A 25,863-nucleotide genomic window follows, 5' to 3' on the forward strand; every position below is an offset into this window, starting at 1 on the left:
TTCCCCCCCTTAAAATGGCTAAAATGCTGGACCGAGTATGTACGGTTTTCACACTCCAAGCCACAGCCCCGGAACAGAACTCGCAAGCTACCCTTAACGCACAATCCAGGAAAACCAGAGGCAGGAGCTGCTGGCCTGGGGCAACGGGCGAAAAGCCTGCTGATGGCATGGAGGCCGTTGCCGTCTTCCCCAAGGCACCGCCCGGCCCACCCGAGACAGGCAGAAGGCCACCCCCTCAAGCTAGAGGCAGAGGGGAGAGGGAGTGGAGGGGGGCTTAAAAACGTCTCCATGCAGCAGCACAAAGAGGCTAGCGATGCCTGGTCTTCTGAAACCGTCCGTCCCTGCACGGCTCTCCGTAGGGAACTAACTTGCTGTTGGCCAACAGCCCAAAATTACCTACCCTGGAGCTTCTCCGCTCGCACACTAGACCGTGAAAAATGCCTACCTAAGGGGTATTCCTTGAAACAAGAAGGGTGGTTCCAGCAGATGAACTGGGGCGCCTAGTCATGCGGGACTAGTGGCCCTTTTCCCCCCCAAGCCTGGGGGGAAAGGTGGTCGAGGATGGAAACCAACAGCAGCCTTTCCACAGAGTTGGCAAAAAAAAGGTGGACAGTTCCAAAGGCTTATTAACCCCCAACCGCTTAACTCACCGCCCCAAAATATCAAACCAAGGTGTACAGATCTTCCCTGCCAAGATGGTTTTCTTCACTAAGGGAGTATCAGTTGCTGGAAACGGAGGGTGACGTAGCTTCCTTTTTCTCTAAGCAGTTATTGGTCTGAAGGAGACAAAGGGAAAATAGGAAGAGAGAACGTTTATGACAAAAGTTTGTTAATGATCTGCAACCTGACAGCCTGATTGGCCTATTCCTGACAGTTAATCGGTGCAATGGCCTGCCTCCAGAAGCTGGGGGCGTTCCATCCTTGGAGGTCTTCAAGAAGAGATTGGACAACCATTGGTCCTGAATTGTATAGACCAGGGGTAGGCAACCTTGGCTCTTTTATGACTTGTGGACTTCAACTCCCAGAAATCCTGAGCCAGCCATGCTGAGAGGAAAGGAAGAGTTTCCAAGCTGAGCCAGGCTGGCTCAGGAATTCTGGGAGTTGAAGTCCACAAGTCATAAAAGAGCCAAGGTTGCCTACCCCTGGCCTAGGAGTTTCTGGTTTAGCTCTCTGAGCAGATGTCCAGTTCTAGATCTATCAAGCCATCATTGCTTGAAGATCGACGCTCCGGATTTACTTTAAAAAGCCCCACTGGTTCAATTGTCAACCTACCTTCTCAATTATCTTCTGGATTTCCAGATGCAAAGGAACCAGGCGCTTCTTATTCTCCTGTAGCAGCCTTTGAAAATGGGATTTTTGCTTTTCGGACACTTTAGATTGCTCCTCCATCTCCGTAAGGCGCTTCTGTAATTCCTGCACTTCCACTGTCAAAGCTTTGTTGGAAGCCTCCGTTGATGAGAAGCGGAGCTGCGTCTCTTCTGTAAGTGCAATAGATTGAAATTATTCTCCAGGCAAAAGTAACAAGAGATAAGAGAAGTGTAAGCTCCCAGTCAAAACAAGGGAGAGTCGAAATTGGCAATATCTCATTGAAGGAAAACCTACCGTATATACTCGAGTATAAGTCGACCCGAGTATAAGCCGAGGGACCGATTTTCCCACAGAGAACTGGGAAAAATTGGTGACCCGCGCATAAGCCGAGGGGGCATTTTGACTGTTCCTCCCTGGCCGCCTCGGCCCCCCCGGCCCTGTCAGTGAGCGCCCGGCAGGGCGCAGCGTCGCCAGGCCTCCCCCTTCACGCGAGGCTTCTGGCATTCCCCCTCGCGCTTGGCTACGGCTCGCCGCTTACTCCCCCTCCCCTGGCGCTGCGCTGCGCCTGCTTGCCTGGCGGCGGCGTCCGCAGCAGCAATGAGCTGGGCAAGCAGGCGGAGCGCAGCGCCGGGGGGGGAGCGAGCGGCGAGCCGCCNCGCCGCCCCCGCCGCCGCTGACTCGAGTATAAGCCGAGGGGGGCATTTTTCAGCCCCAAAAATGGGCTGAAAAACTCGGCTTATACTCGAGTATATACGGTATTTATATAAGGACCAATTACGGTACTCTGTAATTATGGCAATTATGGAATCTACAGGGGGCAGATTCCAGGGCAGGAACCTTTGCCTTTCACAATTCTACAGATACATTTTCGGAACCCCCTGGAGAACATTTCAAATACACGGACCTCTCCGTTGTCTGCCACCCTCTGTATGCTTCCATCTCTTTGCAAGCCGCCTAGAGTTGCTATGAGCAAGTCAGCGACTACATAAAAACTCTATAAACAAATAAATAAATCTCCATTTTTCTAGATGTTCATGCCGGCAGAAGCATAAACCGCTCGTCTTGAATCCGTCTCAGTTCCCCTAAAAAGAGTTCCACTATTTTTCATCCCACCTTCGCTGCCTACAATGGCAATTCAGTTCTTGCGCAGAAGCCGCTCAATTCTACCATCAAATCAGGTTTCGATTACTTAATGTCTGGTACTCCTTGCATGCAATCAAGAGTACGCCCCAATAAATACAACAGTTTGGACTCGGACCCTGCTTTCGTACATAAACAAGAGTTACGGAATTAGACTGGAAAATTCCACGTGACCGCAGGATGGCAGCAAATGTTTTAAAATGCCTCTCTGCTGCCATTTGGTGGTCACCCAGATATTAGCAGCCCAAATTTGGTAACCCAGGATATACAGCTTATCGACCAAAGCAGTTCCTCGCTGGTACAGATGGTAATCGAGGTGAACTGCCAGGAATCGTGACGACTGGCTGTATATGAATTAAATCGATCCAGCTGACTGCGCCCAGCACTCACCCAATTTTAGCTCCAGAGTATGGATTTTATTTTCCAGGTAAAGCCGGCTGTTTTCTGTCTGCTCTGCCTTTTCCAGTAGTTTGCTGACATTAAGGACAGCCCCATTGTAGGAAATCAAATTGGTAGACTGAGTCTCTCGGGTAGATTTGGTAAAAGAAGCCGACGAGCGCAAGAGATTGAGGTTGCCTGCAAGAACAAAGTAGTATTTATCCTACTTGACAAGGGAACGCCTTGATTCTGGGAACGGGGAGAAAAACCCGCAAAAAAAACCACAACACATGGATCCGTTGCTGCCATTTCCACTGCAAGCCTGAAGCTTTATTCTCTTTCTCGGCAACTTGACCCATCTTGGCAAAAGAACTCTGCTTTCCAGAAGTGAGCTGCATCTCAGTGGGAGGAGATACTGTGAAGGAGATCCTCACATACCTGGAATACCGGTAGTCCTCCACTTACAACCACAACCGAGCCCGAAGGCTTTGTTGCTAAGCAAGGTAGTTGCTAATGATCTTTCCCCCAAATTTATAACTTTTCTTGCCCCAGTTGTTCAGTGGCTCCGGCTCCCCCACTGATTTTGCTTGTCCGACGGTCCAAAAGGTAAATCAAATGACCCTGGGACAGTGCCACCATCACATAGGCCAGTTGGCCAAACGTCCACATTTTGATCACGTGACCGTGGAGACGCAGCACGGCCGTTTGTGTGAGAAACGGTCAAAAGTCACTTTTTTTTCAGTGCCGTTGTAACTTTTGAACCATCACTAAACGAATAGTGGTAAGTCAATGACTACCTGTATTTTCTTGGGAGGAGACAAAAGTGTTAGGAACCCCCCTCCCCTCAATCCAGACCTCCTTGCACACAGAATGCTCAATAAAAGCCCTCCATTATTGCACTGGAACAAGCCTTAGAAGGCAAGCTATGTTAGCACGACATCCACGATGCATCACAGTTCCTTCCCCACCCCATGCCTGTAACTTACCTGACAGCTCTTCCTCTTCAAGGCCTGCCTCCGTCCCTTCCTGCCGGCTGTAGTGCAGGCTGCGATAACGGCACACAAACTGTGTCACCACCCTGTTCACCAAGCGCTTCACCTACCAGCAGATGAGACACCCCCTTAGGAGTGGCCGTGGGAAAAGCCCCCCCGACCAATCCCCGCGCCCTAAGGGCAGTCCTAAGGGCAGAGCCCAGCAGATGCTCACCTGCTCTTTGCAGAGATGAAGCCCCAGTGTGAGGAGGATCTTGTCCACATCCTTCCTATGCAGGTAGCCACAGAAATTCAAGTCAAAGTAAACGAAGGCAAGGAGGGCATCCAAGGGCAGCACAGTACTTGGGTCCAGCTCTCTAGGCTAAGCGTGGTATATAAAAAGGAGGAGAGGGGGGACAGTCTCACTCCGTGCTCCATTTCACTGGTCCAGAGATGCCAACTTTGTAGACTAAAGGTTCCCAAGCCACCAGTGGCAACATCAAGACAGGTGCCCAATACATGTTTATCACAGATCACACTGCTGAGGTAAGCTGTAGAATGATTCACCAACAGCAGCCACTATCAGGGTTCAGTCACGTTACTGGGGCATCCTATAATGACATTGGGGAATGCACTATGTATATATATTGGATGCTAGCTGGAACCTCAGAACTTCAGATGATGGCCTTTCTTAGAACACAGGAAACATCCTGTTCTGGCCTTCTAAAAAAAGTCACAAATAACCTTAAGTTAGGATTTCTAAAATCATTTGCTAAGAAGGGGAGGGGAAGAGAAGAGAAGAGAAGAGAAGAGAAGAGAAGAGAAGAGAAGGAAAGAGGAGAGGAAAGGAGAGGAGAGGAGAGGAGAGGAGAGGAGGAAAAAATGGAAGAGAAGAGATAAAATAAGAAGGAAAGAGGAGAGAGGAGAGGAGAGGAGAGGAAGAAAAAATGGAAGAGAAGAGAAGAGAAGAGAAGAGAGAAGAGAAGAAACCGAAGCTACGGCTTAACACGCTATGAATCAGATCAACACGCTAACTAATTAAGTCTCAAACAACGCTTCCAAAGTCAGCACCGGAATAGGTAGGTTACAAAGTCAGCAAGATCCCCAGAAAAAAAAACATACTATGGTTTATACCCCAGTCTTCCCAAGACAGCTGATTAAACCACGATACACCCGTTAAGAAAACTCAGGCGTCACCAAACGTTGAAGAAGAGCTGGCCACTAACCATTTCAGGGAGGGAGGAAATCTCAATTTCTGACTGGTTGGATGCGACAGATCTCACTTCAGCATCTTCCAGCTTGACACCTGTGGGTAAGGCAACAGGACCTGCTTCAGAAGCTGACTGGATCCCTTCAGTGTATTTAACAAGAGGAAGGTCTCTGAGCGGGCAGCAAGTGCCTTTCAGTGGCTGCCTGTCTGGAGACAGCGCTGAGGCAGCTGAACGCGGATCCAAGGCCACGGAGAGGAACGGGGCAGTCCCGATTTCCCCAACAGAGAAGAGCCAATGGATTTCCATCTCATCTACAACTAAGGTTAGTGATAAGGGCAACTCTCTGCAGGTAACATGTGTCCCCACCACAGAGGTAAGATTAACTCAAACTGTACTACATTTCCCAGACTGCTTACCAAAATCCTCCTCTTCATCCTCTCTTAGGAGCAAGAGGTCATCTTCCATGCTCAGCTCACAGAGGTCATTGGTGGAATCCTTGGCTTCTGCTTTGACGTTCCCGCTGACCTTCTCTTCCTTGGTCGAATTGGCCCCATCTTGATTCAGGGGCTTCTTCTCAGCCTCCCCGGCCCCTTCTCTCTGCACGAATGAAAAGGACATGAACAGTGTGATGGCTGTGCCCCAAAGCAAAGAGCTATTGGGAACGGATAGGGAACCGGATACAGGAGATAACCAAGGTGCAAACTGAATTCAAACCTGGACTATTTCTTCTGGGTATCATAAATTTAAAGATCAAAAAGCAACTCCAACACATCATTATACATATATTGACAGCAGCCCGTATAGTATACGCTCAGTGCTGGAAGGGTGAAAACATACCTACAAACCGATACGGTTATATACAAAATTCTTGAATGCGCGGAAATGAATAAACTTAACGCTAGAATTAAAAGACAAGGAGGCAACAGAATTTTATGAAATATGGAACAAATGTTATGATTGGCTAGAACAAAGAAAGAAAAAGACATGATTACTGAGGTAAATAAATTGCAAATAATATGTAGGAGATGTAGAACACAGTTTTGTTAAGGGAAAAAAATGTATTTTCTCAGTTTTATTTTTGTTGGACAGTGGAAAAAGGAAAAATTTAAATTTAAAAAAAAAGAACAGTATCTATGCCTTACCCAAAAAAACAAAAAAAGCCCCATTATCCTCCACAATCGGAAGAAAATGCAAACCGTGCAGCCAAAGAAAACGTGAGGGGATGTAAGTGGCCAAACGTGGAGGGGCCACCCAATTATCCTGAGGTCCGGAGAGTTGTGTAGACTTACTTGAACTTCCTTCTGGTTACTCTCTGGTGTATCTTCTGCTCCGGGTTTCTCCTGAGGTTCCTCCTTCAGTTCGTTCTCCGCCTCCTTTTCAGATTTGATCCCTTTTTCCGCCTCGGGATTCTTGGCCTCTGGCGGCTCCTCCTTTTCTGGCAGGGCCAGCAGGGCTTTATAAAGCTTGTAGCCAAAATCACGCTGAAGCATCTCCTGGAAAGTCTCTGCCACCACTGCCACCTCAGGGGGGGAAGGAGGAGCAAGAGAGATCAGGGATCCAGAAGGTCGGACAGATCTTGGGATCACAAACTAGGGAAACGTTAGCGTTCCTATGCCTATAGGGCAGGGGTAGGCAACCTCGGCTCTTTTATGACTCATGGACTTCAACTCCCAGAATTCCTGAGTCAGCATAGCTGACTCAGGAATTCTGGGAGTTGAAGTCCATGAGTCATAAAAGAGCCGAGGTTGCCTACCCCTGCTATAGGGTGTATGTTTGATTTAACAGATTGTGGATTCAACGAACAGAATCTGTTGAAAGGGGAGGCTGGCTGAGAAGAATGAGAAGAGAAGAGAACAGAACAGAAGAGAAGAGAACAGAAGAGAACAGAAGAGAAGAGAACAGAAGAGAACAGAAGAGAAGAGAAGAGAACAGAAGAGAACAGAAGAGAAGAGAAGAGAACAGAAGAGAAGAGAAGAGAACAGAAGAGAAGAGAAGAGAACAGAAGAGAACAGAAGAGAACAGAAGAGAACAGAACAGAAGAGAAGAGAACAGAAGAGAACAGAAGAGAAGGTGCTGGGCAGGCTGGTGGGACATCAGCACTGGGACGTTGGGAGGCACAATCCAGTGGAATATGCCCAGTCCTAAGGGGAAAGGAGGTGGTGACGCATACCAGCCCATCACGGTTAGCTAATCTCTGGCTTTAACAGGCATTGGGCTTTCCACTTCTACTAAACAGAAGGTTTACTTCAGTTTAGTTTGCATTTTTAAAAAGCATAAACATCTCGATGCTCGCACGATACTGGACCTACCCTCACAAAATCCACTTTGCACCTCTGCTCTTCCCAAAGGTTCCCCTTCCCCACCTCTTACTTGTATGCATCTTATTTCTCCTGGTAATTCACCCAGGGCTGCCTCTTCCGAGCTCTCTTGATACCACCTTATGGCTGGGACAGAAGAGGGGGGGGGAACCTAAATGCGCACGGCCACAGGGGGCTTCTCTTCGCGCCGGTTCTTATGAATCATAGGAACCATCAATGTGGGGTGCTTGGGGGATCTCTGTTGTGGCTCCGTCTTGTGAGCCCCTCTTATCGGAGGAAGAAGGCTCCGAACATGAAGGAGAGGAGAGGAGATGGCCAGGCCTCCCTCTCCAGGACCCTCCTCTTTGGCAATGCCTCAGGTGTCTCCTGACGGAGAAGAGATTGACCAGGAGCCAGGTGTTTCTGAGATTGGCCAGGAGCCAGATGTTTCGGATAGCGGCTGGATCCACACCAGCGTAGGAGCGACAAGCGTGCGCAGCAGAAAAGGAGACGTGCCAGAGATTAAGCTGAGTCACTGGACCACACCCCACAGGCTATAAAAGGGAGGTGGTGGCCATTTGGACCTCTGTGACGGACAAAGCTAAATCTCTGGCGAAGTAGTTTACTGTGGACTTAATTTCAAACTGTGTGTATTGTTTTTTGTTCTCTGAGTAAAAGTCTTGGCAGGCAGCTACGGAGCTGCTGCCAAGTTTCTTATCTGTAGTGTGGAGTGTGGAGAAGTTATTTAACCCTCGGCTGGCTGTTTGGGTGTGTGTGTCAGATGGGGACAGAACACTCTCTGTGCCTGACTGTCTTTTTGCAGATGTTTCGTTACCAAACTGGTAACATCCTTTAGCACTGGTGATGTCAGTTTGGTAATGAAATGTCTGCAAGAAAACTAAGCTCAGAGGCCCCACAGTTCAACCTTGAGCTACGAATATTCTCTTCTCTCTTCATCATAAATGCTAGGTAATTCACGCCGTTGGGCACTCCCAGAACCCAATGTTCTAATTACAGGGGGGGGGGGTAATCTAAGCAGCAGGAGCTGGGCCAGAGGAGGGGGCCAGCTACACACATCCCTTGGGAAGGTCCATCCGAGAGACATAAAGCCTACCTCAAAGGAGAGCTTTTCCCGCTGCCTCCTGTACTCCAGCAAAGCGTAAAGAGAGACGTTGGTACAACTAGGCTGCCCATTTTGCAGGGCCAGCTGAGAGCAAACAACTATGGCTGGCTCCAGCGGAGGAGTTGGGGTCTCTGGTTCAGAAGCCGACGTCTCCAGGGCGGGCTCCGGGACCGGTTCAGCCGAGTCCATTTCCTGCTCGCAGGACTCCATTTCTTGCTCCGGACCTGGTTCGGAGGTTTGTTCAGTTTCTTCCACCTGTTTAGAAGCATCATCATTAGAGGGCAAAACAGAGATATAGAAGTTGGAGATCCCAAGGACTCCAGCCAAAATCCTTCCAAAAGTGGCCGCCATACTGTAATTCAGCAAGAAAGCTATTATTGTTTTTGGAAGAGGAGCACAAATTGAATCAAAATTAGTTTTGCGCTTGGTTCCCGTTGATTTCTTGGCCCTGATCTGGCTACTACTGGTGTTCTGCTCAAAAGCCCTCGGCACGAAAAAAAAGTTGTACGTCTTGAATCTATTTCAGGGGTCTCCAAAGTTGGCAACATTAAGACTTGGGGACTTCCACTCCCCGATTCCCCCAGCCAGCCACAATCTACAAGTCTTAAAGCTGCCACGTTTGGAATCCCCTGATCTAGTTCAACAGAAGCATGCTCTCAAGAGCCAGGAGAAGTGGGGAGAAAGGGGAGGGGAGTGGTGAAGGAAAGAGGAGAGGAGAGGAAGAAGAGGGAAGTAAGAAAAGAAAGGGAGAGAGGAGGTAGAGAAGAAGGAGTGTGGATACGGTGAAAGGGGAAATGGGTGAGCAACACCAAAAGTCACGTGTATGTATTTATTTCATTTTATTAAAAGTATCTTATATATATAAGAATGTAGAAAGAATGTATGTTAACATGTGATAAATATCGCGGTATATGTATGGGGGAGAGTTGGGAAAAATAAAAAAGTTTAAATTAAAAAAAAAGAATGCCTAATTTCAACCTAAAAAGGCAAGGCCAACAATCAAATCACATCTGTCCATTTAAACTAGCGGAGGGCGGGATAAAGCTAAGGTCACAAAACGTGCCATCCATGGAACTCTCAGGAGGCAGGATGTAAAACAGAGGTAGTCAACCTTGGCTCTTTTATGACTTGTGGACTTCAACTCCCAGAATTCCTGAGCCAGCATGGGGGAACTATGGCCCTTCATGACTCGTGGACTTCAACTCCCAGAATTCCTGAGCCAGCATGGGGGAAACTTTGGCCCCTTCATGACTCGTGGACTTCAACTCCCAGAATTCCTGAGCCAGCATGAGGGAAACTTTGGCCCCTTCATGACTGGTGGACTTCAACTCCCAGAATTCCTGAGCCAGCATGGNAACTATGGCCCCTTCATGACTGGTGGACTTCAACTCCCAGAATTCCTGAGCCAGCATGAGGGAAACTTTGGCCCCTTCATGACTGGTGGACTTCAACTCCCAGAATTCCTCAGCCAGCATGAGGGAAACTTTGGCCCCTTCATGACTGGTGGACTTCAACTCCCAGAATTCCTGAGCCAGCATGGCTCAGCTTAGAAACCTCTCCCTTTTCCCTCAGCATGGCTGGCTCGGGAATTCTGGGAGTTGAAGTCCACCAGTCATAAAAGAGCTAAGGTTGCCTACCCCTGATGTAAAACATAACCAGCTCATGTATAAATGGGAAGAAATGGATTCGACACTTCAATTCTACCCATCATCTGAGAGAGTGACCCCCCCAATGCCTTCCTGCTCCAATTAAACTTTAGATACGGGCGGAATCCACTCTTACCGCCTCACTTTTTTCTTCCGAAGGCGGCGTGGCCTTTTCTGCTTTCTGCTTGCACGAGGCCTCCCACTCTTCCAGAGATGGCATCAGGCTCCAAAGATCGGGCAAGAAAACCACGGTCTGCTCCTGGCAAGATGGATTTCCCTCACGCAGGTATCTGAACTCAGCAAACCGGTACCTAAGGAACATCAAGGGCAGAGAATTCAGATTTTTTTTAAAAAAAAAAGACTGTTCCCCCCAAAATGTGCCAGTCCCAGCCATGGGAATTCAATCAGCGTTCAACTACAGATTGGATGCAGAACTGTGTTCCTGAAAGGGCCTATAAGTGGTTGAATAGAATCGTATCGCTGGAAGGGACCTTGGAGGTCATCTAGTCCAACCCCCTCCCCAAGGCAAGATTCTTATACCGGCCTGGTCAAATGGCTGAGCAGTCTGTTTTTGAAAACCTCCCGTGATGGAGCACCACAACTCTGGGAGGCAAACTGTTCCATTTATATTGTTCTATTAAAAAAATATGTAAAAAATATGTAAAAAAGACGTTGAGACTCTAAAAAGAGTGCAGAGAAGAGCAACAAAAATGATTAGAGGACTGGAGGCTAAAGCATATAAGGAATGGCTGCTGGAATTGGGTATGTCTAGTTTAACGAAGAGAAGGACGAGGGGGGACATGATAGCAGTCTTCCAATATCTCAGGAGCTGCCACAAAGAAGAGGGAGTCAAGCTATTCTCCAAAGCCCCTGAAGGCAGGACAAGAAGCAACGGATGGAAACTAACCAAGGAGAGAAGCAACCTAGAACTAAGGAGAAACTTCCTGACAGTGAGAACAATTAACCAGTGGAACTACCTGCCTCCAGAAGCGGTGAATGCTCCAACACTGGAAGTTTTTAAGAAGAAAATGGACAGCCATTTGTCCAAAATGGTATAGGGTTTCCTGCCTGAGCAGGGGGTTGGACTAGATGACCTCCAAGGTCCCTTCCAACTTTTATTATTTTATTATATTATAATATTATTATTGTTGTTTGTTGTTTGTTGTTGTTGTTGTTGTTGTTGTTGTTGTTATTATTATTATTATTATTATTATTATTATTATTATTATTATTATTATTATTATTATAAGTTTTCTCCCTACTTCTACGGTGTATCTCTCTTTAGCAAGCTCCACCCATTACTTTTTTTCCTGCCCTAAGGTAACCTAGAGAATAAGTCAATCCCTTCTTTTCTGTGACAGCCCCTCAAGTTCTGGAAGACAGTTATTATATCCCCCCCTGCATAGACCTCTTGCCCAGCTCCCTTCATCAAAACAAACGACTCCCGTTGTCACCATTGATTTTTAAACTAAACTGTTACAGGCAGTGAAGTGATGCCATGCAGACTCTTTGAGCAATCTCTGTCTCACTGACCAGCAGCACAACCTGGTTGGGCACCACCAGATGTGCCTTAAACCTATTTCTGGGTTCGGGTCTCTGCTTACACACACGTTTTTGTCATGCATGCAAGACGTGCTTTAGAGCACGGGTGTCCAACCTTTTGGCTTGCCTGGGCTGCACTGAGCAAAAAAAAGAATCGTCTTGGGCTGCATATAAAAATATATAATAGAGTTAATGTACGTAAGTAACAAACTTCCTTTTTTATTTTTGATACAAACTTGTGGGGCCACATTACTAACTGTCCAGGCCCACGTGCAGCCTGTGGGGCCACGGGTTGATACATCTGCTATAGGTAAAAACGGGACAATTCTTTGCTGTACATCTACCTCAATGAGATGCAACGACTAGGAAGAAAAATGTTAGTTATTTAGCCAAGATGACAATAATGACAATCAGAGCTCCAGACCCAAACCCATCTGCTATCAAGCCCTCCTTCCCCCAGAACTCCACGTCGTGCAAAAATACAAAAAAATTAACTCCCTGCAATTCCTGCCCTTAACATCGCCCTGCGGGATCTTCGGCCGTTCCTTCTGTCCGTTCTACCTCGTTGTCTTTCTTAGGGCTGGAGTTCTGCCCAGACAGAATTAACTTCAGTCAGCAGACTCTACTAGAGAAGAGAAGAGCAGGGATTTCTGAGGAACAACACCGTCCCCCCCATCTAGGCTGAACTCCACACACGTGGCCGCGCGCCACAGGCCCCCCCCCCAATCCCTTCCCTCCCAAGTCTGATGCTTCCCCAGCGAGTCACGTGTAGCGCCTGATTTATACAAAATAAGTTTGGTTGCCATGGTTATCTAGCACAAGGGAGCTATATATAAACCATGCTCCTTCCAACTACACCAATGCACTCCAAGTTCCGGCATTTTTTCCTCGTTGCCGATTGGGTGAAGGGAAGATCGTGTGGAAGCCTTCCTCTGGCTCCTAAGCACTCATGCACAAAAGCATGTGCAAGACTTCCAGGAAAGCAGAAGGCCAGGGTTCTGGATTAACAAGTGGAAGGGGGCTTCTCTGAAAAGCCCAAGTATTAGGCAGGCACACAAAACCAGCCCAAATCCTCATGCTTGGCCACTGTCAGACGGATATCAAATCATGCTGGTACCGATAGCCGCCTTCTCTCGGCATCGGTGCTTCCTCCAGGGATGGCTCCTCCAAGGGAGAACGTTAAGATGAAGTGAAACAAGCCAGAAAAATAAATGGCAAGTTGCAAAAAAATGATCTTCTTAGCTCACAGAAAGACAACGACAACCTTACGATGAAAGAACTGCCAACTTTGTTCAACTCAAAGGCCACCTTTTGCCTTTGGGCAACATGTTAAAAGAGGATGCCCTTTTATCTATAGCAGTGGTTCTCAACCTTTTTAATGCCGCGACCCCAACCGGTCATAAGTCAAGGACTAAACCGGTCGTAAGTCGAGGACTAAACCGGTCGTAAGTCGAGGACTAAACTGGTCGTAAGTCGAGGACTACCCAACCGGTCGTAAGTCGAGGACTTTCCCTGCCCGGGAGTGCCGCGCATGCGTGGTTCCGCCCCTGCGCCGGCCGAGGTGTAGCTGGCAAGCGGCAGAGACGGAGCAGGCCGACCACCAGCTGGCCCAGCCCAAGGGAGGTAAGGCACCCGCCGGAAAAGGGGAAAAAAATGGCGGACAAAAAAATGGCGGACAGCCTTGCTTGGCGACCCCCATGAAATGGTCGATCGACCCCAAATGGGGTCCCGACCCACAGGTTGAGAACCACTGATCTATAGAAATAAAAATGTAAATGTTTGTTTGTTCAAAATCTTAAATCTCCGAAAGTTCTTCACCGATTGCTTTGAATTTTTGACACAACGTTGCATTCGAGTACGCGCGTGTTTTTATGTACCTTATATCTACTATTATATAGATGTCACACCTGTGGCAGGTAAAAACATGCTTTTTTTGAAAAACAGCGCCATCTGTTGGACGTAAAAGCAACACACGCTAGCATTGTGAAATTAAACATATTACAAATGTGCGCTTTTGTCTTTTCTTTCTTTTCCATTTAACCAGACTGAGCCACAGCAACGCGTGGCCGGGTACAGCTAGTTTCAAATAAAATACAACTCAAACAACACTAGCTAAATACTAATAGTGTTACTCCCAGTTTATTTTCCTACCTTCCCTTGCATCAATTAAATATTATAATTCAACGGAGCTTTCCCAAAAAAAAGATTTCAGTTAAGTCTGCTCTACAGCTTGAGCATGTCTAGGTTTCCTAGACCCCATAAATCTCTACTCCCATCTATTGATTCCTGCTGATCTTATTTTCTTGTAAAAAAATATTATTTATTTTATGCAACGTGTTTCAGGCAATCTAAATATGCATCAATCTGACCGTCTAATCTCAGAGGTACAAATTATCCTCTAAAGCAAGCCCAAATCTCCTCCTCCTACCAATTAAGTACACTTAATAGAAAGTCTTCCTTGGAGGGGGGGGGATGTCCAGTCATGCAGATCCAACTCAAGATTTTGGCACAGAAGAGAGTTCAAAAAAATCCCCCTTTCTTGTAGAGTCTCACGCAATGACACAACTTGCTACAAAATGCACCACCTAGTGGGCCCAGCTGGCTATTTTAATCTTACCTCTGGGTCTACAGAAGAAGGTAAAATGACTCTAATGCACCCCTTGAAGTCAACATAATTAAAACAAACATTTTCAAGACCGATACATGTATTGCCACATCGGCATCCGTAGACTAGACGTCCCTCAAAAGTCATGGGAAGTGATGACACAGGAATGGCTTGGGATTCGGATGCCAGGCAACATTCTGGCTTATATTTGCTTCAACTAGCTCGGAGATTCAAAGGATAATGCTTAGTCTTGCAGACAGAGATTCCACCTTTCGCGCCATCGCTTCAGGAGTCTGGTAGCAGACTAACCAAAGATTGCACTTTGATATGGCCCAAGGGCTAATCAATCAATCAAATACTCTTTTAATCAAAGAGGTTAGAATGTGAGCTGCAGCTCCCTCTCCAGATGCAAGGAGTGGCTGATAACGTTGCCCCAATTTGCTCCCTGCATCCTCAGTTCACAAATGTTCAGTCTCTTATGTCAACAACAACAACAACAACAACAAAAGAGGATGGGGATGGAAGGGACAGCTCGACGGCAGAAGGCTCACCACTTCGTGCAGGTGCTCAAATCCAAGCCAATCTGGGCTTTGACGCAACGAACGGCTGTGCGGATCAGGACCGTGGGGCTCGTAGCTGGGTCAGGACCATCCAGAGAGGGGGACCACTCTCCTCCCAGGAGCACCAGCTCATCGGCCTTCTTTTCCAGCAGGAACTGAGGAAAGAGACACTCTTCAGGAGAAAGACCCACCAGCCCTCTGCTTTAGATTTCAAGGGGGGGGAGGGGGCTCCCAGGAAGCTTTGCAGACAGAACTGGAGAGATACACCGCTGTGGAAACTGATCAAGGAGAGAAGCAACCTAGAACTAAGGAGAAACTTCCTGACAGTGAGAACAATTAACCAGTGGAACAACCTGCCTCCAGAAGCGGTGAATGCTCCTGCACTAGAAGTTTTTAAAAAGAGACTGGACAGCCGTTTGTCTGAAATGGTATTAGGGTTTCCTGCCTGAGCAGGGGGTTGGACTAGATGACCTCCAAGATCCCTTCCCACTCTGTTATTCTATCCTTCCTTCCTTCCTTCCTTCCTCCCTCCCTCCCTCCCTCCCTCCCTTCTCCAACACTGGAAGTCTTTAAGAAGAGACTGGACAGCCATTTGTCCGAAGTGGTATAGGGTTTCCTGCCTGAGCAGGGGGTTGGACTCGATGACCTCTAAGGTCCCTTCCAACTTTATCATTATTATTATTATTAACTAAGGAGAAACTTCCTGACAGTTAAAACAATTAACCAGTGGAACAACCTGCCTCCAGAAGTGGTGAATGCTCCAACACTGGAAGTTTTTAAGAAGAGACTGGACAGCCATTTGTCTGAAATGGTGTAGGGTTTCCTGCCTGAGCAGGGGGTTGGACTAGATGACCTCCAAGGTCCCTTCCAACTTTATCATTATTATTATTATTAACTAAGGAGAAACTTCCTGACAGTTAAAACAATTCACCAGTGGAACGACCTGCCTCCAGAAGCGGTGAATGCTCCAACACTGGAAGTTTTTAAGAAGAGACTGGACAGCCATTTGTCTGAAATGGTGTAGGGTTTCCTGCCTGAGCAGGGGGTTGGACTAGATGACCTCCAAGGTCCCTTCCAACTTTATTATTATTATAAACCCTGAGACAGGGAAGTGACTAGAAGACTCTGCTTTTCACAAGGATGGTCTAGATATCCACCCGTCCCAATGCAAAACGTGGATCCGGTGAAAAAGGTTGGCCAACAAAAACAATTCTGTGTGGAAGACCACCCCAGGATGATTCTACATCCTTGCTTTTTTTTTTTAGACTGAAGGAGACACTTGTACGATATCCTAGGGCAGGGGTAGGCCACCTTGGCTCTTTTATGACTCGTGGACTCCAAACTCCCAGAATTCCTGAGCCAGCTTGGCTCAGCTTGGAAACCTCTCCCTTTCCCCTCAGCGTGGCTGGCTCAGGAATTCTGGGAGTTGAAGTCCACGAGTCATAAAAGAGCCAAGGTGGCCTATCCCTGTCCTAGGGTCACACTCCAAAAGTGGAAGGGTCCCCTGGTTGATATCCATACTACCGATTGCTTTTTGGAAAACGTTATCTGGAATGAATCCTTGGCAGATGAACTAAGAGCTACTGAATTATGGGCAGTAATGTCCTCCTCTAGTGAGGAGACCTTCAACTTGTCAGCTTAAGGACTTCTTGGCTGCCCAAACTAAAGGACATGAAGGTGAACCCTACAACACAAGAATGAAACTTGACTTCCAAACAACTATAGTTCCCAGGAACACCCCACTCTATCAATAATCAAAGTCTGGAGGTAACACTGCCTTTGGAGACAAATGCAACTCATTTACATTACATCCAGCTAACGTTGCTCACCTTAATTTGCTTTGTGGGATGTTCAGGGATCTCCCTCTGATCACTGGGCTCCTCGATATAAAGCAGACAATTGCGGTAGAATTCTTCGATGCCGGGAGAAGCAAGCAGCAGAACCTACACATCGGAGAGGAGTTCCAGAGCAGCGTGAGTGCAGCTGCAATGCAGGCAGAAAATTCCCAATAATCTATTACCAAAGCCTCAAACGAAAGAAGACATCGGTGCCCGAGATCTCAAGAGAGGCTTCCCAAGTTACAGAGGATGATGGTGGATTTAATTATGACATTTTTTTAAAAAAACATGGTTTTTGTGTCATCTGCAAGAGAGTTAGGACCCGACAATGAATCTGCCTAGCCAAGTTAGATTGTCCACATTCCAGGTCTGTTTTAAGGAGGTAATGAAACTCTTTCATACAACCAGTTTTCCTTGAATGATTCTATTCTTTGATTCTGAGGTATTTTAAAAATAGGCCTGCCTTTCAATCTGGTGTTTATTTTAACACCTGTTATCTATAAGCTGTGGTTTTATAGATAAAAGGGAGCGAGGGAGATGGACGGTTAAGAAATGTGAAAAATAAATAAGAAAGGAAAGGAAAGGAAAGGAAAGGGAAGGGAAGGGAAGGGAAGGGAAGGGAAGGAAGGAAGGAAGGAAGGAAGGAAGGAAGGAAGGAAGGAAGGAAGGAAAGAAAGAAAGAAAGAAAGAGGAAGGAAAGAGAGGAAGGAAGGAAGGAAGGAAGGAAGGAAGGAAGGAAGGAAGGAAGGAAGGAAGGAAGGAAGGAAGGAAGGAAAGACATGTCTTATAATCAACTTAATAAAATAGGCAAGATTTTACTAATGCAGGCTTCTGTACACGCCGCATTTTATTGGTGCTCCCTAAAAGGAATCTGGCAGAATTGTTTGCAAACAACATATAAAGCACCTACCCATTTATTTCCTCACTACTGTACTTTGAATATTTTTAAAAAAAGACTAAACAGAAAGGGATTGATTTTAAATGGATGTAAACAAATAAAATGAAGAACCACTATCGTAGGGGCCTTGATCACCCAACAAATTCAACCACAGGATAAATTTATACCACGGAATTTGTTGAGAAGAGGGTACCGAGCATTAAGAGAAACGACAGTGATTTTACGTGCTTCTAATGTCTGCCCAACACCCCTGCAGAGTTCAGCTCAGCTCAGCTCACTGCCGCCATTTGCCCTTCCTCTCTGTCAGCTGTTAACTCCCTGCGGTTGAACAGAACAGGATCCAAACTGTTTCACCTTGGCACTGAATGCAGGATTTGCGTCCTCCGGCTCAGCCTCCTGCCTTGTATCCTCTTCAGTCTGAGACGATTCTTCAGCAGGACCGGTCACTTGGATACGACTAGGATGCTTCAGAGTCAATGGCTGGCTCAGAGGGAAGGTGTCCAACCAGCAGAGGCGGACGTCATAGAATTCTTTGGGCAGCTGGATGCTGCAGTAGCGCCTCAAGATTTCCATGGCATCGCAGAAGGGGCTGGCGAGACACAAAAGATCCCCCTTTTATAGGACGTCGACACTCCTTCGTGTGTCTTATTCAGAGCAGGTGGAAGGTTGAGTTTGCTCATTCATTTGAGCAGAGCACTAAATCAACACACTGAAGTCAACATCGGCTAAGCTTTAAGTATTTGCTCTCCGTATCTAAACCAAACAGTGCCCAAGCAGTTAACAAGCATCTCCCCAACAACAACACCATTCCTCTCTTTTATAAGAGGCCAAACCAGACATCTACTTTGTTACCTATCTTCAAAAAAACTTGACCTCAAGGCCTAATAGTGAAATAACGCATTGCTCTCATCTTGACCAACGTTGAACTTTCCCCAGTTTAGCTCCTCCAAAGGTTTGACCCTGAGGATTGTGGGAGTTGCGGGCCCTTCCTGTCTAGCCATGGAGATATTGGGGGAAGGGTGTCTGGGGTAGACCCTTGTCCTCATATGAGTCACAAAAAGCAGCCATATCTTCCTATCTCACCTTTATGGCAAATCCCACGACTCCTGTTTGCTCTTACCTGTTCACAGTATAGCAAGCCAACTGGACTCGGTACTGGGGTGGCTCGTGACGAGGCTTCTTCACCCCCCAGGGCTCGTTACCCTTCTGCTTTCTCTTCTTGGAGTCAAAGTCATCCCTAAAAGGGAGAACAACGTAGTCGCATCAGCCAAAGTTACACGCTGCACTGAAATCCTAAGTTTTTCCAGTTTGGTTCTCGGCAAACACAACCTCGGAAGAGAGCGATACTGTGGATAGCCAACTAGTGTCAACGCTGCTAACATCGGATGTTCTTGCTTTGACAACCTATGGAGATGCAGCCTTTTTTTTCCTTATGCTTTACTCTTAGAATTACATGATACTGGGTGGGGGGAGGAATGTGATGGGAGTTAGTTAGACATAACAATATTGTAATAGCGTGTGACTTCAGGACTTTTGAAATAAGAGATGATAAGGAATGGCCGGGTTGGAGTAAAGGAGGGGAAGCCTGCATTTCAAACTAATTGGAGAATGTGATTTATGACTGTTAATTATAGGAGGGCATTGTGTTTGATATGTTGGTGAGACTGGAAGAATGCTGTGGCAACACAAAATGATCCATTGCGATTCTTACCATCTGCCTGACTCCTGCCTGCCTTTCGGACCTCGACCAGCGTATCTCCCAAGGTGGCCCAAGTGGAGTGATGGAGATGTCTGGAAGAGGCTCATTGCTGGAAAAGGAAAATATTCAGCCTTGATTTTTCCTCCAAGGACAACTCCTTTGCTTCTTGAACTAGACCTTACATCACTCCAGATCAGCTATAGGTGGTTCCAGGTTACATGCACCTGGATGCATGTAAGTTTATCCACCTCACGATGAGAAACCAGGATGGCAAAATCACACACTTTCCAAAATGCCATTCAATTTCTTTTTTGCAATTATGACGCCCAAATACCACCACAGCCCCATCTAATACAGTGGTTCTCAACCTGTGGGTCGGGACCCCATTTGGGGTCGATCGACCATTTCACGGGGGTCGCCAAGGCTGTCCGCCATTTTTTTTGTCCGCCATTTTTTCCCCCTTTTCCGGCGGGTGCCTTACCTCCCTTGGGCTGGGCCAGCTGGTGGTCGGCCTGCTCCATCTCTGCCGCTTGCCAGCTACGCCTCGGCCGGCGCAGGGGGCGGAACCACGCATGCGCGGCGCTCCCGGGCAGGGAAAGTCCTCGACTTACGACCGGTTGGGTAGTCCTCGACTTACGACCGGTTTAGTCCTCGACTTATGATTGGTTTAGTCCTCGACTTACGACCGGTTTAGTCCTCGACTTACGACCGGTTGGGGTCGCAGCATTAAAAAGGTTGAGAACCACTGAACTAGATGATTTACCAGGATTACAGACTTCTCTCGTGGTCTAGAAAAGCTGTTTACATTATTCCCTTCCATAAATCAAAACGAATAGGGAAAATCTATTTCCCTCTGGATTCCAAAAGAGTTTGTCCCTCTAGCTTCCTCAGAGTGTAATGAGTCTCAGGTTCAAGATTTTAACATGTAACGCTCCACCTGCGATCAGATTTCTTCCCCATCCGATCCTGTCTCGCTAGCAACAACATGAAGTGACACTTACGTTTCTGGGGAAAGAGAGGTGGGATCCTGTGTGGCTGGAAGAGCAGCTGAGGCTGAGCTCCCAAAATGCCTTGCTTCTGTCCCAAAGAAGCTACATGGAGCAGAGGAGTGGGGGGCTTCAGAAGAGGCTGGGGGAAAAAAAATACATCAATGAGGGATTCATAACAAAAGTAACTTCCCTTACTGAAAAACGTCTAAACCACGAGAGAACAAATTTCATAAATAAAAAGATAGTGTTGGACTTGCCCCAACTTAAAAGCTCTAAACGGAAACGATCCTTGGCTCCACTTGTTGAGAAAGGTGTACTAGAGATCCCAGGTGTATTGCAGAATTTGCATAGCCAGAATTGAGAATCGTGCGCCAAACTCCTTAACTTCTACTTTCCCCTCTCTTGTCTCTCATTGCCCACCCTGGTGTAACCAATCAGGTTCAGGCAAGTTGCTTTCATAACAGATGGTCCAAACACAGTTTGGTATGAGCCCCCTCCTCCTTCGAGTTGGGTGACCTTGAGGCAGCATCTCAAGAAGGCATAGCCTTTACTTTCATTTTCCCAAGCATCCCCCCCCCCTTCATTCCCAATTCATGGCAGCCAAGCACAAGCAAATGTAAGGTGGCAGCTGACAGATGGGCTTATTAAAATACCCTGTCTTACCCACAATAACATCCCCCCTCCCATCTGATTTCTCTGCCATATTGATGATATCTTCCACTGCTTTGCCACCAGTCACAGCAAAATGCTAAATAAAGGTGTGTGATGCACCATGTAATAGATATAGAAATCAAAGCCCAAGTATCAAGCATGAATCACTTTATCCACGTGGAGAGCAAAACTGGCTGCTACCTGATTTGACAATGTCTGGACCTTCAAAGCATTCCAGGGCACGGACTGACTGGGGTTGTAAACAGCTTTCACCAGCACTTTCTCACCAATCTGTGGAATCCGGCCTTTAACAACGCTTAAAGAAAGAAAAGACGGCAGGGGAAATTCATTACTTCTGTTGGCACAGTCTCTGAGCAGCTTCACAGTACTACTTCATAAGAAACTGCTTAGACTTCAGTATTGATTTGATTTGCCTTCTCCAACTGGCACTAGTCCTGTATTAGGCATGCTTCCTTCACAAACACACAAGGAAGTGGGAAAAAAATCACATTTCAATATCCTAAAGCTTTGCAAGCTTTTAGCTTAGCTAAAAACCTTTTTTCCAAGCATGACTGCCATTTTTCTAGCAGGATATATATAACAATCTGTAGTGTAACAGATTATATACAACCTTAATGCTTATACAAATTCTGCTGCCTTCCAACAGCAGAAGCAGCAGCTATAAGCAGCCAGGTTTGGCTGATTTACAAACCTGAGAAGCATCCCCTTTACTGCTCCTCCAAGTCACGCAAAAGGTTGAAAAGAGGCAAAAGGTACACTGTCCTCAAGCAGCCATTTACTGCCCACTTCAGTCCCTGCTGCAGCTCAGCAACCCTCTACTCACCTTAACTGGAAAAAAACTTCATCATCCACCACGCCAAAATAATCGTGAAGGCTGGTGACAATGCCGGTAAAAACGCGCTGCTTCTCTCCTCCCTAAAAGCAAGAAAAATGACTGTAATTACTTTGCTCAAATGACTCTCATCTGATAATGACCATACTGTCCGCAGTCAACAAGTACATTCATTAACGCTGCAGATGTTCCCTTTGTATGAGCCTAGTTCACTTTCTTTGCCATTCTTTGGAACTCTGAACCATCCAGCGGGCTATTTTACCCACTTGCTATGTTCAATATTTGAACAGGCTTTTTATTCAATATTTATTGTGATTTTTATTATTGCCTGTTCACCGCCCTGAGTCCCGTAAGGGAGATAGGGCGGTATATAAATTTAAATAATAAAGTAAATAAATAATAAATAATGATCTCTACTTAATGCACTCTGCATCTGCTCTTTAACACTGGATCTAAATGCTATGGACAATTAAATGCTAAGTCACTACTGAGACGTACAACTGTTCCTTTTAGGCTTGAATAACCCAACTTCTAACTTCCTTTTTCTGTCACACTTGAAGAAAATTAAGCAGGTCAAGCGTAAACCTGCACCTTCTCCAACAATGTGCATGAAGATCTGCACAATGAGTCTTGTGAAAGAAATAAAACACACAAAATGAAGAGTTCAGTTCATATATTTGTGCCGTTTCACCTTTGCTGTTGCTGCAGCTTCCCCCTAAAGCTAAAATCCTCCTGCATCACCTGTGGTTCCACTTTTATCAAAGCCAGAAGGCATTAAAGCCACGTGCCTGAAATATCAGAGGAGCTATGGTGATTTCCAGTGGGTTTTCACCTCACCTCTAGCTGAGATTCAGCCTAAGAGAGAACAGGAATTGCTGTCCTGTTTCCAAAATAGAGAGTTCTCGGCACAATATCAGAAGTGATCGGAATCACTTTGCAACTTGAGTAGTTTATAAAATCCCTTGGTTGACGTGAAAGTCCCAAATTGTCCCATATCAAGAGAAGGAAAGAACAGAGGAATATCACCCCCAGGCAACTAAGAAACCCATAAGAGAAAACCAATTAATTCTCTACCTGAAGATGACGTGCTGCTTGAATGATATCCGCTGAAATAGGAGGATTTAATAGGCCCGGCGCAGGCCCCAGGAGAGAGGCCGGCTGTGTTCCTAGGAAAAAAGGACCAGGTGTCAACATCATTCGAATCCGGTTGAAATGAAGCATTAGGAGGCAATGGATACATTTTATTTACCAATAAATAGTACTCTGTAACTATTCTAGCCACATTCTTTTCGATACAACTACAACTTCATCCTTGTTATGTTTCTTTCCCAGTGAAGTAATAGAAGCCTGGATACAGAGATCAGCCTACATAACTTTCAAATATCGCATTATTAGATCTGACCACAGATCCAACTCTATGTAGTAATCACTGACTCCACATTGGTAGTTGCAGTCACGTGAAATGAGTCCGTGCTCATAGTGCAGTTTAGCAAACATATGTTAGACTACTCCTCACAATGTATTGTCTCATTCGTAGGAGTTTGGCTCCCAAATGATAGCCAGCATAGTCTAGGACAGGGGTAGGCAACCTTGGCTCTTTTATGACTGGTGGACTTCAACTCCCAGAATTCCTGCGCCAGCATGGCTCAGCTTGGAAACCTCTCCCTTTCCCCTCAGCGTGGCTGGCTCAGGAATTCTGGGAGTTGAAGTCCACCAGTCATACAAGAGCCAAGGTTGCCTACCCCTGGTCTAGTAGTTAAAACATCAGGCTAAAAAGCAAAAGATCATGAGTTCAAGTCCCATCTTAGCCATGAAAGCCAGCAGGGTGACCTTAGGCCACTGGCTCTCTCTCAGCCCAACTCATTTCAGAGGGTTGTTGTTGTGGGAAAAATAGAAGGAGGAAGGTGTGTTGGATATTTTCACCAGCTTGAGTTACAGCCTCAACTTACAACCATTCATTAATGACCATTCTAAGTTAGCAATGGCACTGATCAGTTTTTACATTTCCAATCTTTGCAGCATCCCCAAGGTCATGTGATCAAAATTCAGGTGCTTGCAACTGGCATGTATTTATGACAGTTTCACTGTCCCAGGATCGTTGGCTTCCAACAAGTGAAGTCAATGGGGAAAGTCAAATTCACTTAACAACTGCAGTGATTTAACAACGGTGGCATAAAATATCCTAAAATGGAGCAAAGCTCACTTAACAACTGTCTTGCTTAGCAACAGAAATTTCGGGGTCACTGTGGTCCTAAGGCAAGAACTACCTGCATTTGTAAAAATAATAAAGGTGGACTAATCCAATAAATAAAAATAAAAAGCATACTTTAAACCACTCTTTCCAATATATTGCCTCATTTGGGAATCGTAAGACTCGAGATTCACATCTGAAGGGCAGCAGTAAAAGAAGTGCTTTGGACAACGAGTGTCTCGAATTCCTGTTTCTTTTAGCTCCATGTCACCTCTTAATCACAGTTCCCAAAAACTGCTGGAGTTATGTTTTGTTACTTCGATATGAGAAACACTGTATAAATTCACACCACTAAAACAGACTTAAAAGGACGCTTCTAAAACTCCAATCCAAACCCCAAGGAAGTGGGACGGAAAGTCCACTTCACCCACTTTGCACAATTCTGGCCTCCACTAAAAAGACATCAAAAGGTTGCTCACCCTGCTTTACTACTGGTTGCAAACTAAAAGAAAGAAAAAGCACCGGACACTCTTTAAAAAGAAGGCAACTTCTAGAATGTTGCACAGCAGCTTGGCAGAACTTACAACGGCAGCTTAAAAAGCCAATAAAGCGTTAAGTGCTTAAATAGGGGGGGGAAAAAAAAAAGAAGAATGTTGATCAGCGACTAGGAAATGATGAAAAAAATGCTGCCCCGCAGGTGGGGGGGGGGGAAAGGTGCTTCTTTTGGCTCCGAATATTTGTCCGAAATGGTGTAGGGTTACCTGCCTGAGCAGGGGGTTGGACTTGATGACCTCCAAGGTCCCTTCCAACTTTATTATTATTATTATTATGGATCATCGCACAGTCAGCCAGATGTTCAGACTGGATTTGGCATTTTGTCTACCTATCGAGTCCTTAATCCAGGACCTGGGATAGGCAGATGTGGATGTTTGATGGTATTACATTAGGCAGATGTGGATGTTTGATGGTATTACATTACTACTACTATTATTATTATTATTATTATTATTATTATTATTATTATTATTCCTGAATCAGACCAACCTGAAAAGGATCGGGCTCCCTGAAGGCTGCTGGTTCGCAGGGGCTTCTGGCGCTTGAACTGTGCCATTCTGAGAGGGGGAGCTGTGTGTTTAACACATTTTCAAAAAGTTACACAAACATTCCTCCTCCTCCTGCCCCACCCCCCATATCAGCTCCACAAGCTCTGCCCCAAAGGAGGGGAGGGAGGGAGCTGAGCCCGTCTAGATGCCCTCAAGCCCCCCACACCCACCCACACACCCTTCCCAGGTGCTGCCAGGGGGCTCTTCCTGCTCCCGAGGCCAGTTCAGGGGCTAAAAGCCAGCCGGGCAGACGACCCAGCGGGCCCGATGCTGAGGGAGGGAAGGAAGGAGAAGCAGGCGAGCAGGAAGCTCCGGGAGAGCGACGTGTCTTTGGCCGGGAGGCTCTTTAACCCCCCTTTTCCCCCCCCCGGGCAGGCTGGCCTACACTGCGGGGTCGTCGCAACCCTTCCGCCGCCTCGGCCCCCGCCACACCCAGACACGGACCCCCCTAGCCGGGAGGGCTTCACCGGTCGCTTCCGCGGCGGCCAACGGACGCTGAGGGAGCTGCGCCCGGGGGGGGGGCTGAGAGGCGGGTTCCGAGCGGGACCCCCCCCCGGCTCGAGAGAGGCAGGCCGCGGGGGGAGGGGCCGGAGGGCGTTGGAGGGCGCGGGCGACGCCGCTCGCGAGGCGGGCTCGGACCCACCTGAGGGGAGCGGAGAGCGCCCGGCTGCGACACCAGGGACAAAGGAACCCGGAAAAGCGTACCGGATGTGCGCCCGGGCGGAAGCGCCCCCGCCTCCTGCTGCCCCCGCGCTGAGGGAGAGCGGAAGGGCGCTCTGCCCGGAGTGAAGCGCCACCCGGAAGTGAATGGGGAAAGAGCTGAGGCAGGCGAGGCGACGTCCTCCCAGCGGGGAAAGAGC

General features: G+C 47.0%; 1 protein-coding gene across 1 annotated transcript; it reads right to left on the reverse strand.

Moving 5' to 3' along the window:
- CCAR2 (cell cycle and apoptosis regulator 2) lies at positions 1 to 25,015 on the reverse strand. The gene is made up of 21 exons (XM_029284500.1): positions 24,945 to 25,015; positions 22,784 to 22,875; positions 21,701 to 21,792; positions 21,058 to 21,172; positions 20,218 to 20,344; positions 19,229 to 19,325; positions 18,638 to 18,754; positions 17,872 to 18,106; positions 16,611 to 16,724; positions 14,773 to 14,936; positions 10,211 to 10,385; positions 8,420 to 8,683; positions 6,298 to 6,528; positions 5,850 to 5,875; positions 5,425 to 5,660; positions 5,024 to 5,103; positions 4,033 to 4,179; positions 3,813 to 3,924; positions 2,839 to 3,024; positions 1,273 to 1,478; positions 1 to 776 (listed from the first exon to the last, which is right to left on the reverse strand). The coding sequence occupies exons 1-21, from the start codon at positions 25,009 to 25,011 to the stop codon at positions 720 to 722; spliced, it is 2,940 nt and encodes a 979-aa protein (XP_029140333.1). The 5' UTR covers positions 25,012 to 25,015; the 3' UTR covers positions 1 to 719.
- Positions 25,016 to 25,863: the final 848 nt, after the last annotated feature.

This window comes from Protobothrops mucrosquamatus, unplaced genomic scaffold (genome assembly GCF_001527695.2).
Source record: "Protobothrops mucrosquamatus isolate PMUCROS unplaced genomic scaffold, P.Mucros_1.0 scaffold659, whole genome shotgun sequence".
Taxonomy (NCBI): domain Eukaryota; kingdom Metazoa; phylum Chordata; class Lepidosauria; order Squamata; family Viperidae; genus Protobothrops; species Protobothrops mucrosquamatus.